This window comes from Perca flavescens, chromosome 9 (assembly GCF_004354835.1).
Source record: "Perca flavescens isolate YP-PL-M2 chromosome 9, PFLA_1.0, whole genome shotgun sequence".
Taxonomy (NCBI): Eukaryota; Metazoa; Chordata; class Actinopteri; order Perciformes; family Percidae; genus Perca; species Perca flavescens.
The window spans coordinates 2599077-2614287 of NC_041339.1; the positions used below are offsets into that span (position 1 = coordinate 2599077).

Consider the following 15211-nt stretch of genomic DNA (forward strand, 5'->3'; position numbering starts at 1 on the left):
ATGACGTAACCATATAATGAACTGAAAGCATTAATAAAACTTGAATACATTTGTTGATGAATATTAAATGATTGTTTAAGTGAAAAGTTTAAGTAAAACACAACAAAAAATACACCCATTGCTGGTGACGTATTTACAAACGATTGTAAGTGACTAACAAATAATTTTCAAATTATTAATATTCCATTTATTGGACTGATCCACATTTGAAATCAGATGATACATGACCCATGGGCGTCAAATTAATAATCCCCTCTACTTCTATGAGGACTGTAAGAAGAACTTCCTCTGACACAACCTGACCACGTAGGACCACCTGGAGATCAGCTTTTACAGATCAAATCTCCAGTCCCGCTCCCAGGCACCGCTCCCAGGGACCGCCTACGTGTGGAGCATGCAGAGGATTGAAATGGAAAGGGCTGCTCTGTTCAGCTTTTCTTGCTGAGATAGTCCCATTTAGTTCTATATGAAAATGTTATTTTCCCATGTTCACATGTTATGGCCAAAGTCATGTGGCACATAAGACATTTCCCTTTGTACTCATAGTTACTATTGACAAAATGTATAAAGATTTCATAAAACACGTTCCTTCAAATTAAATTCAAGCTGTATTGGTTACGTTTTTTATGTATAAGCCATTCGTTAATAATACACTGAAATCATTGATTATTAAACAATTTGAATGAATTGGTCACAAACCCAGTTTACTTCATTAGTAAAAACACAACATAACATACATTCATAGCTGGTGAGGTATTTGCATGCCATTGGAAATGTAAGTGGTGAGAGAAGAGATGATTAGGACGGCAGTCCCTCCTGGCTGGAAACAGAATTTTTTCTTTAAAGGGGGAAATATACACCAATCTCTTATGAACCATTTCTCAACTTTGTTAGAACTCATAATGAAATGAACCAGAGATGGTCTTTTTTTAACTTTTCTTACACATCCTTCCTCTTTGTCAAAAACTGACGCCTGACCTAACCCTAACCCATTACACCACAGCATAGGCGCGGGAAGTGGGAGTGCTGCAGCCTGTGGCGAAGCAGCACTTCCTGTGGCAGCGAAGCTTTAAAACTGTGATGACAATAAAATTATAGTTTATAAATATCTCTGCAGCACACACACTCACAGCCACACACAACTACGAATGAGTTTTTGCTATTTATCAGCGCTACTTAGCAATGTCTCAAAAGAGAATTTTGGATTTTTTTCAATCGCCCAACCCCAAACACCCTAACACCCGAGGACTAGTGAGATTTCTCCAACTGACTTTCTCCTCATCCAGCATACCAGAAAAAGGTACAACCCCGACGATTGAGCTCGAGCAGGACAAGCTAGCTTCCCGGTGCTAGCCAACACGACCAGGCTACTGGTGACACTAAAGGTCGTTTTATGCTTCTGCGTCGAATCGACTGCGTACCCCCGCAGACCCCTCTGCGTCTACGCCGGACCCTACTCCGTAGTCCGATGTGCACCTTTCAAAAAATGTAACTACAGGTCGCAGCGATGCATGTCGCTCGGCCGTGGCTTGGTAGCGTTGCATTTCCCCCCTGACTCATTTCCTGGTTCTCCTTCTTCAAAAAGGAGGGTTAACTTCTCCTGCTCCAGATTTGCCACTGTGGTCAGAAAACACAGAGGAGACACTTTGTTTCTCTCACTAGGACTCTGGAGTCGCTACTCGCTCCGAAGCTAATCGCCGTCACTCTCTCACTCCTCCCTCGCTCTAACACACACCCCACACACACACATGCAACACTGACATCTTTTTGCGCTTGCACCTGCCAATTGAAAAGCTTCAAGGCTACTGTTTTGACAGGGCAAGTAATATGTCTGGACGTTTCACCGGCGTACGTGCGCGTCTTGCAGAAGTCTGCCCTGCCCTGGCTCCTTGTTCGTCCATTGCTGCAACCACTCGTTGGATCTGGCTTTGAAAGAGGTGGCTCGGGATGTGACTCTCGTCGCAGACGTATTCAACTTTGTACAGAGCACCTCAAACCTCATCCGATAGTCAGCAAAACGCAAGAGTTTGTATCAGTCTTTTCCCCGACGGAGAGCCATGTCCAATGTCGCAGCTCTGTATCTGATAAGATAGTGCGTAAGGACCAGGGCAATATCCAGACTCCTGCAAGGATATGGGACACTGTTGGAGACCCTGTTGGAGCTCTCCAAAAGGACTGGCGTGTTTGTGGGTAGACCCAGTCGAAAATATCGGGACTTCTCAAGCAAGCCATGAAGGGCAGAACTGTCTTTGGGCAGTTGTGCTGTGAGGCGATGTTTGGGCCTTGTGAGGCTGTGGCAAGAAGTTTGCAGAAGGCTGATGCGAGCGTTTCTGGTGCACTTGAGTGTATTCAAGTTCTCAAAGAGTGCATAGGTAAGCTTTGTTCTTTGTTTTTGTTACCTATAGTTGCTATTTTTTTGAACTTGCTATATTATCTTGATTTTATCCTTAGTCCGGGTTATTTATCCTGTTTTATTTCTGACTTTTATATTATAGGCTAGCACTACGAGATTTGTTTAAACGTAAAGAATAAAATTATTATATTATTATTATTATTATTATTATTATTATTATTATTATTATTATTATTATATGTGCACTGAGGGGAGAAGGAGTTGTGGACACTATTTTGTTGAAAGCAAAAGCGTCTGCATCAGCTCTCAGCCTGAAGTGGCCAAAAGATTCTAGGGTCAGCAGAACACCGAGTCGTTTTCGGAACACCACTGTGCTGGAGGATTTAGCAGACAGTTGTGAATCAAAGTGGCAACGAGAATTTTTTTAGGCCTTATGTCATTTCTTTTACTTCAGTTTGGTCACTGTAATTTGAAAGTATTCACCGGAAGACGTAGTACACTGTCATGTATGTATGTACTTACGTTAGCTTGATTAATTTAACATGCTGCAGTTTCTCACTTTGGCCACTGGAGGGAAGTAAACACCCACGTTCACTCTCAGAACTTCCATCTCCCCCAAAGATTTCCATAATACTGCAACAATAAAAAACAATACAACATTTACAATAGACAGAAGTCAAGTTAGACATTACAGACACATGAAATGACAGACGCACCCATTTACACTTTTATAAATAAAACTTCTCATGAACACTCATGATATATAATATAGTTTATTTGATTTTATTTTTTTATACATTTTATTCATCAAAAATTACAATAAAAGCCAGATAGGTTACATACAATACACAATATAATGTCTAAGAGCAAAAACAAACAGACACATCATTTAAAAAAAACACATACACACACAGAAAAACCTATATAAACAAAAAAACACAAAAAAGCTTCTGATTCCTAATCAGATAGTAAATCAATAATAAGAAAATGTAAACAAGTAAGTAAATGAGGGATGAAAACAAAATCATATTGTAAAAATATACAATTACAGCAGGATGTATATTTGACCATGCATTTACGAATATGACGAGTTTTCCTCTGAGCAATTTTGTCTTCTCACGGCTCCCGTTGCTCTTCAATGATTGGTCACTGGAAAAAATATGGCGCTGTCAGCGTAATTGTGAAAACATCATGAAGAAAACGTAAATCTCTGTTTCGCTAGGCTGAGCAGAGTGTGTTTGACGCTTTTACATTTCACAACCGTATGTTGCAGTTATTATTTCGCCCTCTGTGATGGAAGGTGCGGTGAACTTAGCCACGGGAGTTTCTCTACATTAGCTTTGTCGGCTTGCTAACAAACCTGCTAGCATAGCTAATACCTTCCATCTGTCAACTGTAAACGGTGAGGGAGCAGCTAATTCATTTTTAATTCATGCTAGTTAGCGTTAGGGGGTTAAGCTGTTTAACGTTATGTCGCTAACGTTACCCACCTGCTGCACACTTTGTTAACGTTACATTTAAACTAACGTTACATGCCAGTTGCATTTCGCAGATTTTGTTCAACACGGTACAAAATAGTAACTTTACAATCTTACAAGATTAAGAAAACCAGCAAATGTGTGTTATGTTTGCTTGATAAACTGCTTGCTCAAACGATTAATAAATGTAAAAAAAAAAAAAAAAAAAAAAGCGTTAACGTTACACTTAACGACACATGCTCAGCTGTGGGGTTTTTTTCTCGAGCCACAAAAACAGGATTTCATTATCACATGAGAGCATTTCTTAAATTTTTTTAGTTAACTGTCCAAATTAAGGACATTTATTTATTTATTTATTTATTGATACCTTCACATTTCCCAGCCAACAACATGCCTGCCTTTCGGCAAGTGGGAGAGAAGCAGCTTCCTAACCCTGTACTGTGCATGGCATGGTCTCCCAAAAGGGATCTTATTGCGCTGGCCAACACAACAGGAGAGGTAGGCTGAAAAAAATTTTTTTGTTACCCTGAAACATGCCTTCTTGTTATATCTTGTGGTTTGTAATGTCATGGTTTGTCCATAGTTGCTGCTCCATCGCTTGGCTAGCTTCCAGCGTGTTTGGAGTTTACCACCCAGTGAGTATACTGGGAAGGACATCACTGCACTTGCCTGGCGACCTGATGGCAAAAGTAAGGCATGACTGTGTACCTCTTTGTGTTTATAGTCACCTGCTTGTTGATAGTAACATGAAGATATTTATCTTGTATTCTCTCTTTAATCCCCAGTTTTGGCCTTCAGCCTCAGAGACACAAAGCAGGTGGTCCTGTGTGGGGTTGAGAAAGCAGAGATCCTCCACGTGTTTCCAATGCAGAGCCCTGTGACCTGCATGCACTGGATGGAGGTGACGGAGGAGAGCAGGTATGCACGAGGCTCAGGGTTCGATCCAGTGGCACAAAGGACGTATGATTTTCTAGATTAATGTTAATGTTTTTGCCTTTTTTATGTGTTTCAGTGCCCTCAGCTCCTTCTACAACTCGGAGGATGAATCCAAACTTTTTCTTCCCAAATTACCAACACTTCCCAAGAGGTAACACTAGCATTGACTGCACATCAGATTATAAGAAAGCAACACCTGGATTTACTGACTAACATTTGTCCAAACTTTTGTTTCCCCCCAGCTATAGCACAACTTCAAAGATCTTCAGGTAGGGCAGTATTTAAATTCACAACTATTTAGTCCGATATCAGCTGTCTACTGTATGTTTTGCTTGTGATAGCAGTCATATGTGTTTATCTATCTGTGTTACAGTGAGGAAAAGTCTGATGAGATAATGAATCTCATGGGAGAAGTCAGGTAAATTAAGCCTCGTGTTTAAGCAACACAGCGAAAAACAACGTCTGAGTCTTTTTAATGCAATGTTCTTTTTTCGGTTGGACTATAAAATATTTCATTACCCCATTTTGTTTCCATGCAGGCTGAACGTACTTGTTCTGGGAGGAGACTCTGGCTTTGTGGAGCTTTATGCCTATGGGATGTACAAGATTGCCACTCTAACAGGGGTAAGGCCCTTTGGTTCATTCCTAAGAGCTGTCTGTTGTGCCTCCAAAAGAATTCATTCATCAGGTTTAGACTGATGAAATATTAGCCAGCAGAAATTTGACTGGAAGTGCAGAGATGTGTGATTAAACAGCACAAAAACAGAAGTCTTAAAGTTAAATTTGATTGTTCTGTAGAAACAGAACGTCAGTCCCTGACGGCCAACGTATAATAATCACTTCTTTGACAAAATTTCAACAAAATGTAAAACATTGTAAGCTTCTTTTTTTACCCACTAACAGAGTGGAATAAAGACAACTTGTTTACATCACAAAACCATCACTTTGATTTATTTCCTTTTATATGATAATGATAGGGAAATTATTTAGTTAATTATTTACACCCTAAAAAGATTATAAAACAAAATAGCCAGGTTCTATGTATGGCTGGGCGATATGGAGAAAACACGATGTTCTTGACCAAAAACATCTATATCGATATTGTCACAATATTGTATGGTTGACAATTGTGCTTTCACAAGATATTTCTTTACAATGAGATTTTAGATAAATAATCATCAACAATGTGGTAAACAGTTTCAAGTGAAAAAATAAATAATTGTTTTCCCAGCTACAGTACAGGCCAAAAGTTTGGACACACCTTCTCATTCAATGTGTTTCTTTTTTTTCCATGACTATTTACATTGTAGATTCTCAATGAAGGCATCAAAACTATGAATGAACACATATGGAATTATGTACTTAACAAAGTGTGAAATAACTGGAAACATGTCTTTATATTTTAGATTCCTCAAAGTAGCCACCCTTTGCTTTTTTTGATAACTCTGCAAACCCTTGGTGTTCTCTCAATGAGCTTCATGAGGTAGTCACCTGAAATGGTTTTACCTTCACAGGTGTGCTTTGTCAGGGTTCATTAGTGGAATTGTTTCCCTTATTAATAAAAAAGCAAAGGGTGGCTACTTTGAAGAATCTAAAATATAAGACATGTTTTCAGTTATTTCACACTTTTTTGTTAAGTACATAATTCCATATGTGTTCATTCATAGTTTTGATGCCTTCAGTGAGAATCTACAAAGTAAATAGTCATGAAAATAAAAGGAAACACATTTGAATGAGAAGGTGTGTCCAAACTTTTGGCCTGTACTGTATATACGGACTATGTTTACATGCATGCACAAAAATATGATGTTAAAACAAATCTGCAATTCTTCAAATTATATTCCCTCAAAATGTTTCACAACAGATTCTCAGAGAAAATTGAGTTAGTATGTGCTTGTTATTATCAATTTACACAACATAATTGTATATCTCAAAATATGATTTCATCACAAACTAGTCTGGCTAGTCCACACAGCATTCAGGGATGCTCTGGTTTATTGGCATTTCTTTAAACCAATCACAATTGACCGTCGGCAACGGCGCAATCCCGGACGTCGAGGATATAGACTAATCACGATATGATTCCATTGAAATACGATACATTTTCATATTTAATTATTGCCCAGTCGTAGTTCAGTGGCACAAAAGTATTGGATCCATTTAACCCAGTTTGACTGAAATCTGCTTACCTGCAGCTTTAAAGAAAATGTAAATTTCTCCATTACATAGATATCCTTCATAATTTCACTAAAGATGTAATATAGGCTACTTTTTTTAATCTTCTCAAAAATGTAATTAATCACAACAAAATCATAATGGATTTAATTGTAAATGTGGCACAAAAAAGGACAACATTTTAAAAATATTAAACCTCTAAAACTCATATCTTTAGGCTACAACGATACATTTAGTTTGATTCAACTCTTTAATGTGATGACTCTTTCCAGGTATCAGGAACCTGTCGCAGCCTGAGTCTGTCCAGTGATCTCAAGTCTTTGTCTGTCATCACGGAAGTCCGGTCTGCCGACAGCAACCCACAGATCTGCTACGTTCAGGTGACGATCTGGCTTCCTCCATTTCTTGTTTGCTTTGTCTTCTTGTCCTCATCTCTGCTCTAACATGCAATTTTATATGTGCTTCTTTTTTCTTTGTCTTCCAGCTAGACACAGGCTTGTTGTCAGACTGTCTGCCTGAGGTGACCAGGATGGCACGCAAGTTCACCCACATCTCTACCCTGCTGCAGTACCTGCACCTCTCCCTCACATGCATGTGTGAAGCCTGGGAGGACATCCTCATGCAGATGGACCTTCGACTTACTAAGTTTGTTCAGGTAAGAAGTCTTGGTTTGTAGTCTAAGGGGGCTTTCGCACCTATTTTGTTTGGTCCGCACTTTCGGTAGTCTCGGTCCGGATCAAGATCCGCAGTAGCACGGTGAGAGCAGCGGTCAGTTGGAAAAACTCAGACTCAGAGAGAGGAAACGAGAGGACGGGGAAGCCCGTCTACAGACCGATCAATTACAACTGTCGGGAGCTCACATATGTGATGACGACAGGATGTAGTTATGCCATGTATAGTTCTTTAGTGTGCTTGCATAACTGCAGTGTGAAACCAAAACTTACCAGATCAAATACAACCAATGCACCTTGTTTCAGACTTTCAGGTGAGAAAGTCCACCCTAAGTTGGCTAAAATAAGAGAGTACAACAAATGTCTGATTCCTCTTTATTTGTAGGAAAAGAACACAAGCACCCAGGTCCAGGATGAGTTTCTGGAGCTTTTGCTGTGGGGACAGTCAAGGTGAGAAAAGACAATTTCTTTTTAATTTTTAGAACAGACCACAAAAAAGAAAAAAACACACATGACAGCAATCACAAATACTGGATGAAATAATTATGCATGAAAAAGAAAAATACAACACAGGACCTTACGTGGACATCTCTTTTACAAGTGCTCACAGCTTAGATATTTCACAAGTAACAGGGAAACAACAGTTAAGATAATGAAACCCAATCCCTGGATATCCAGGAGAGCGTATTGAAAAAAGAGAATTTCTGTTGTTGCTCTTTGTCATGTTGTAATGTTTTGAGTGTCCTGTAGATGGTAGCAAATGTGTTGGGCTAGTTAAATCTGCTTTAGTGATTGGCAGTGATTGTAATGTTTCTTACCATTGGCTCTCTGCTTTCATGTAGCCCTGAACTACAGGCTCTTCTCATGAACCAGCTGACCGTCAAGGTGAGAGTAAGATGTGTAAATGCTGCCTTGTTTAGTGTTCAAACTTGAGTTTATATGCAGTCCAGATAAGATTTTTTAAAACACATTTTGTTTGAGTTTTTTTGTTTTATTCTATTTTTACCATAGGGCCTAAAGAAGCTTGGCCAGTCCATTGAGTCCTCTTACTCCAGCATCCAGAAGCTAGTGATTAGCCACCTGCAAAGGTAATTTCAGCCTTTCGCTTTTCCTCAATGCTGCCTGCTATTATCTGAGATTTCTCTGTTAAACTGTCTCCCCCCCCCCCCCCCATTGGCTTGCTGCAGTGGCTCTGAGGCTCTGTTGTATCACCTCAGCGAGGTGAAAGGCATGTCTCTCTGGAAGCAAAAGTTTGAGTCCCTCGGTCTGGATTCAGCCGCTATAGAAGGTACCGTATCCCCAACCTGCTCCAATAGTAAAAAACATTACACTTTTTAATCATCAACAGCCACATGTGTATTTTATGTTTTCAGGTGCCATCACAGCTGTGGGCTCATTTTCTCTCAAAGCCAACGAGCTTCTGCAGTGAGTTCAATTATTTTTTTTGAATGAACTAGCTTCTTGTGCCGTTAGCATGTTATATTTTGTGTAGTCTCGCTTTGCCAGACCTTCCTCCACAGCGCGGAGGAGGAGGGTCTGGCTAGTCCACACAGCATTCCGGGATGGGAGAAAAACGTACTCTGGTTTATTGGCATTTCTTTAAAGCAATCACAATCTTCTTGAGCGGTGCTAAGCGCCGGGCAGAGCCACGGCTCAAGAAGGAACTTGTTTTGGTGGAACGTGTGTACGGTCAAAAGTTGTTTTAGTTGTCTAACAGAAAATTCAGATTGGACAGATAGTCTAGCTAACTTTCTGGATTTACCCTGCAGAGATCTGAGGAGCAGTTAACAATAGTCCTCACAAATCCACCGGAGTTTAAAATTGCATCACAAAGAAAGCGGAAGGTAACGGACATCTGGCCGAAAAGAGTGAGATCCGGCGTAATTTCTGACGGCCCTCTAGCAATCCCAGAAGTGGAATGTCGTAGATAGACTATATTTTGTGTAAATTGTGTATAGGGCTGGGCGATATGGAGAAAATCAAATATCACGATATTTTTAAGCAAATACCTCGATATCGATACCGCAACGGTATTGTAGTTTTGACTATCGGTGCTTTCACAAAATATTTACACAATGAGATATTTGATAAATAATCATCAGTAATGTGGATACAATGACTAAGTGGGTAAAGGCAAATAATAGAACAGTTACAACAGTCTGGTAAGTTCAGAAAATGACATCACTTTACTGTAATGCTGCCTTTAAAACCAGGACAAGACACCACTTATGCCATATTACGATATCCAAAATCTAAGACTATCTAGTCTCATATCACGATATTGATATAATATTGATATATTGCCCAGCTCTAATTGTGTATCTGCTGCTGTTTTTTTACTTTTTCTCACTGCTCTGCAGAGAATCACTGCTTTCATTTTGTCCTTTTAGGGTGATTGACAAGAGTATGAAAAACTTTAAAGCCTTTTTTCGGTGGTTGTATGTAGGTAAGGGTAAAATACACTTTGTCAAATACATGTGCAGTACTTTGACTTGTTGATCCTGATAGAACGACATTTATATTTGTGTGCATTCATGCATTTTGACATGTACTAGTTTGTAAAAATAATGTTTGAATAATGTTTTTGCTAAATCTTTTGTTTCTCCGCAGCCATGCTAAGAATGTGTGAGGAGCACGTTCCACCAGAACTCAACAAGGTGAGTTAGAGAGAGAGATTTGAGATTCCTAAATAATTCATAAAAAATAATAAATAAATAATTTTAACATGTCGGTTGATCCCTTAGATGACTCAGAAGGACATTGCCTTTGTTGCTGACTTCCTGTCTGAGCATTTCAGTGAGGTGAGGTCAGCGTAATGGCACTGCAATGACAATTGAATACACATGTTCAATATATTTATAGCTTTTTTACAAACTGAGTTTAACTGTCCTCTGGTTTAACAGAATGAAGAACTCTTTGATCGTAAAGGGAAGTACTTCAACGTAGAACGAGTTGGTCAGGTAAGTGGTTTTGCGCTCCATAGCTCCAAGTGTTTTTGAATGGAGCTGCTGTCTTTCAACACACTGGTATCTCTTTGATTTGGACATCTACAGTACCTGAAGGATGAGGACGAGGACCTTGTGTCTCCGCCCAACACAAAGGGAAACCAGTGGCTGAAGTTCTTACAGGAGAGCACGCACCTCAAGGGTGAACTACGATCTTGACTTTGTTATTAATTAATAGTGTTATAACTCATTTGTGTGTGTTGGAATGAGGTTAAATGGTTTGTTTGGCGATAAACTACTGGGTCTCTCAATCAGTTTGAGTGGTGGTTTTAGTTCAGATACCGCTGCCGTAACTAACAGAAAAAATGTGTTGGCTGGTTTATCTAGAGAGCCCTTTGCTGTTCCCTTCATTTCCCCAAAAGTCTTTGCACTTTGTCAAGAGGATGATGGAGAATGTGATTGTGCAGTGTCTACAGGAACCTGCAGTGAGTTTTGTCCATCTTTCTCTTTTCCACCAGTACAATGAAGCATATAGTTCCAAACGTCAGGGACCCTTACTGACAAAGTCTGGAATTTAACACTTGCTTCAAGATACAGTAGGCTTCAGGAGTAGGAACATTTTTGCCCATTCTGTGTGTAGATTGAAGGCCTTCCCTGTAGGTAACATACTGTAGCTACAATACAGCTTTTTGGCAAATGCAAATTAACATATGTTTGATATTATTCTTTTGACTTATTCTTTCATTTAACTTTTTTTTTTATCGTTTGTCATCTGTACGAAGGAAGTAATTGGGAGGTCTGTAAAACAGGCCGTCTTTTTGCCCCTGTACACCGTGCCAGCGAGGTATAATCTTATGTCTCTCTTAATAATCGGTGTTATTTGAAATTTGACTAAATTAATGTGACTTAAAGTTGTATTTATTTGTTTATCTCCATTTTCTTTCCAGCTCTGAAAACACTCCACGACTTTTTGAACTCCCGTCCTTGTACGTAAAACACAGACATTTCCTAATGGTCTATGTGGAGAGAGGGGTTTGTATTAATATTTCGTGGTTGCATTTCTACAGGTGGAATGACAAGAAAGCCAAAATGCATAATGTTGTGTTCTGCATGCCGGAGATTTCACCCTGCAAGCTCTACCTGTTACGGAAAGCAACAGACCCAAACAAGTACGTGTGATTGATTGTGGGTGAGTTTCTTTGTGCATTTAATCTGTTTTTAATCATATTTGTTTTCCCCGCACAGACATATCCCCAACAGTGTCATGTCCATTGACCTCAGCCACCATCTTGACAATGCAGACGATGATAATGCTGCAGCCCAGTCAGTGCCTCTCTTTCCTGCCAATTGATTTGTTAAACAGACATAAATGCAAAGTCATTCCTCAGCTACTGATTGTGTTGCTACCATGACTTGCCATTGTTATTATTTTGCAGGACTAATTACGTATACAGCTGCTTGGATGCTCGTTTCTATGACGATGAAATGCTAACTGTGGTCTTGCAAGGATCCGAAGAAGAGAACAAAAGGCGTGTGCTGGCTCAGCTTCCTCTTGCTTCAGCCCTGAGCTGTGAGTCTGAATTCAGCTGGGAGCCTAACCTGAGGTACGTTTGGATTAAAAGTATTTTTAAATGTCGTAACTATAATTTAGTTTGATCCATCCTCTAAAGACAGCAGAGAAGAGGCATAAGATGCTGCATATGTAAGATAAGATAAACTGTATGGTCCTGTAGGAAATTTGTCTTGGGCAAGAAGTGCTGATAACAGCTGCATACAAACACATGTATTAATTATCAATCATACAGTTTGTCACTGACAGTACAGTACATGACAGTACATAACAAGACAACAATGTACTTAAATTCATCCACTAGTTGAGAGGATATTGCACAGGCCCTGATATAGTAGAGTATTGCACGTGCCCCATTATAAAATAAATTACGCATAGTAAGGGAATTGCACAAATAAAAGAATGCAAATTGCGGATATAAGAAATAGTACATGGAGAGTAAAATTACACAGGTTACATAGGTTAAAGCCAGCACAGTATTATAGTGATGAGGACTGGACTGGTTGTTTGTTCAGTAGTACTATAGATTTTGAGACAAATGAAAGCTTAAGGCGGTTGCTTTTGCACCTACTGGCTCAACATATCACCCGTGTGGTCAGGTTGGACCAGCAGAGCAGTGCCATCCCGTGCCAAGGCCTGGTGTTGGGGAATCAGTGGCGTGAACTGGAAAACATGAAGGCTCAGTTTGTAGCTGTCAATGGAATCCGCAAAGTGGCCTGTGTGGTAAGTTAAATGATATATCTAGCACTAACCATTATATTCAGTGTGTGCTGGATTTTAGTTTGGGATGTTATTTTCTGAATGAACTGTACTGCAATATTCCTATATTTGTTCCAGGGATCAATAAGGTCAGATGATCCAGACCTGCCAACCTCTACGCATTTTGCGTAGTAGATACGCATTTTGACATCAAAATACGGTGATACGATTTGTCACTTTAAACTACGCGAAAATCAGGTGACTGCTTTGAGTTCACTCGTTGACGTGCAGTAGCCGTCTCAGTCTAACACTTGATGGTAGTAGGCAGCTAAAACTTATGGCTAAAACAGGTAGCAGCCACGAGCATGCTGGAAATGCTCGACCAATCACACCGTCGGGTCCCTTCCTCTAATGTCAAGCGGGGATATCGCTAATACATCCATGGGATATCGGCAACTGATAGTAAAACGAAAGCATCAAATACAAGTGTTATTCATTCCTCTCTCATTCCCGTTTAGTTTAGTTGGTTTCCCCAAGGGAGGACGGTGCTTGCAAAGGTAAACTGATTTTAGGTAGATAGGTGAAATTAATTAATTTACGTAGCCTACCTGTCAACTTTGGAGACATTTTATTTATATTATTATAAATAATGCCTTGCATTTATAAAGTCTTGGATTTCGTTACAAAGGTCTTATATGTTTTGCCTTTCCTAGGATTAAGTTCATACCATAACAAAATTAACTGTTACTAATGTAGGCTAATTAAAAACTGACCGGAGCCCGTCGCTGGACGCACCGGGCCGAGACACGCCTCTCTGACCGGTACCGGGGGGTTAGCTGTTAAACTCATAGGTTAAACTGAGCGGAGGATGTGCGGAATGTGTAGGTGTCTGTCGGACTTTGGCTGGCCGCTCGGCGCCTTCAAAGCTCAAGCTAACAGGCTAACGGTTTATAAGCTAGCCAAACACCGAGCGGTAACATCTGCAAAGATTGGCTCTGTGAGCGCATCAATCTGCTCTGTGTGCGAGTGATCCGTGCAGGACTTCACTGTGAGAGACCATGTGACCGGCAGGTCACATGCAAGGAAACTGAGCTGTGTTTTCAGTGTTAAACACTGCTGTAGGTATTCATGCACGACTGTTGTTGGTGATTTCCAAAGGTGGAAGACTAACTCAGATTATGTATTGCAGTAAAAGTAGAAAAAACTGTTGTAGAGTTACAAATTACTTGTCAGTTACAAGTCCTGCATTCAACATCTCCCCAATAGTTACAAAAGTATTATCAAAATATACTTAAAGTACCAAAAGTAAAAGTGCTCATTATGCAGTGTAATATATTTTATTTTATTGGATTATATTATGATCCAATTAATTGTATTAAATATGACGGATAATTTAAATTGTTTTATTTAATTCAAGTAGCCTACTTGAACATAATTATTTTCTAGGGTTTAAAATGTATACAGATTTGACATTTAATGGCACATTTATTCCACGTGTGTGCCGCCGTGTTCATGAACCAGAACTTCGACAATAAATCAGTAAGTTGCTACTCAAAAAAGTTTTTCAAGGTTGGCAGGTCTGGATGATCTATTTTCATGTGATTTCTCGGCCAGTGAACGAATGTAGTGGACTGTCTCCTAACATTTATTTGTTTCTTTCCTGGCAGCTGAGTGCCAATCTCAGGCACATTCGTGTTTTGGAGATGGATGTAGAAGATGAAGATGATGAAGGAGCAGAGTCGCAGAACGCCAGTGCTGACCAGGACGGGCTGGACACTACTATGACCAGCGAGGGGCAGGGAGAGGAGAGTGTGGAGGATAAAGATGAGGCTGGAACGCAAGGAGGGGGAGATGTGTTTAAAAAAACTGAGGAGCATCTGGAGTCAGAGGAGGCCTTGGAACTCTCTTAAGACTGAGAGACAGAAAAAAGCTACATAAATAAATAATAAGTAGTAGTTTTTGTTAGTTGCAAAAGATCTTTTTACAACATCCCTAAATATGTATAATGTTTGTATATGGAAATAAACAGGTTTGTGTTTATATTTGTTTGTTGACTATTTTTTCTCAGAATTTGGCGTTCACTTTTTATCTTCCTGTAGGTATGAATTGGATCAGCATTGTATTCATATAGGCAAAGGTTAATTCATAAATTGATAATTTAAAAATAAATAGTCGAGTAGATTAATAATTATTTGGTTACCAAATGATGAGTTTATAAATCACATTCCACATTAATGCATATGTAAATACGACTTTTCTGTAGCAAAATAATGATACACGCGTTTTTAAGTAGTCATCAGTGCATGTTCAAATAGGTGTTGGTTACGTGCTCGCTCCCGCTACTGAACGTAGTGACGTTTTAGCCGCCGCCTGTTGGTCTTTCA

The 15211-nt window shown here is 39.6% G+C and overlaps 1 protein-coding gene across 2 annotated transcripts; it reads left to right on the forward strand.

Annotated features, from left to right (window-relative positions):
* The first annotated feature begins 2215 nt into the window (after nucleotides 1-2215).
* anapc4 (anaphase promoting complex subunit 4) lies at nucleotides 2216-14869 on the forward strand. Of its 2 annotated transcripts, none has more exons than XM_028588325.1 (28): nucleotides 2216-2372; nucleotides 4214-4329; nucleotides 4415-4520; nucleotides 4617-4749; nucleotides 4844-4918; nucleotides 5010-5036; nucleotides 5141-5185; nucleotides 5307-5391; nucleotides 7215-7322; nucleotides 7427-7597; nucleotides 7999-8063; nucleotides 8456-8498; nucleotides 8625-8701; nucleotides 8801-8901; nucleotides 8987-9038; nucleotides 10004-10059; nucleotides 10224-10270; nucleotides 10358-10414; nucleotides 10517-10573; nucleotides 10667-10760; nucleotides 10946-11043; nucleotides 11341-11402; nucleotides 11506-11544; nucleotides 11626-11727; nucleotides 11804-11881; nucleotides 11995-12162; nucleotides 12728-12851; nucleotides 14495-14869. In XM_028588325.1, exons 1-28 carry the CDS (start codon nucleotides 2231-2233, stop codon nucleotides 14735-14737), a joined length of 2571 nt encoding a protein of 856 aa, XP_028444126.1. In that variant the 5' UTR covers nucleotides 2216-2230; the 3' UTR covers nucleotides 14738-14869. The 2 variants fall into 2 exon arrangements, with proteins under 2 accessions (XP_028444126.1, XP_028444127.1); XM_028588326.1 differs by lacking the exon at nucleotides 2216-2372 and adding an exon at nucleotides 3479-3755 and having other exon boundaries at nucleotides 14495-14867.
* Nucleotides 14870-15211: the final 342 nt, after the last annotated feature.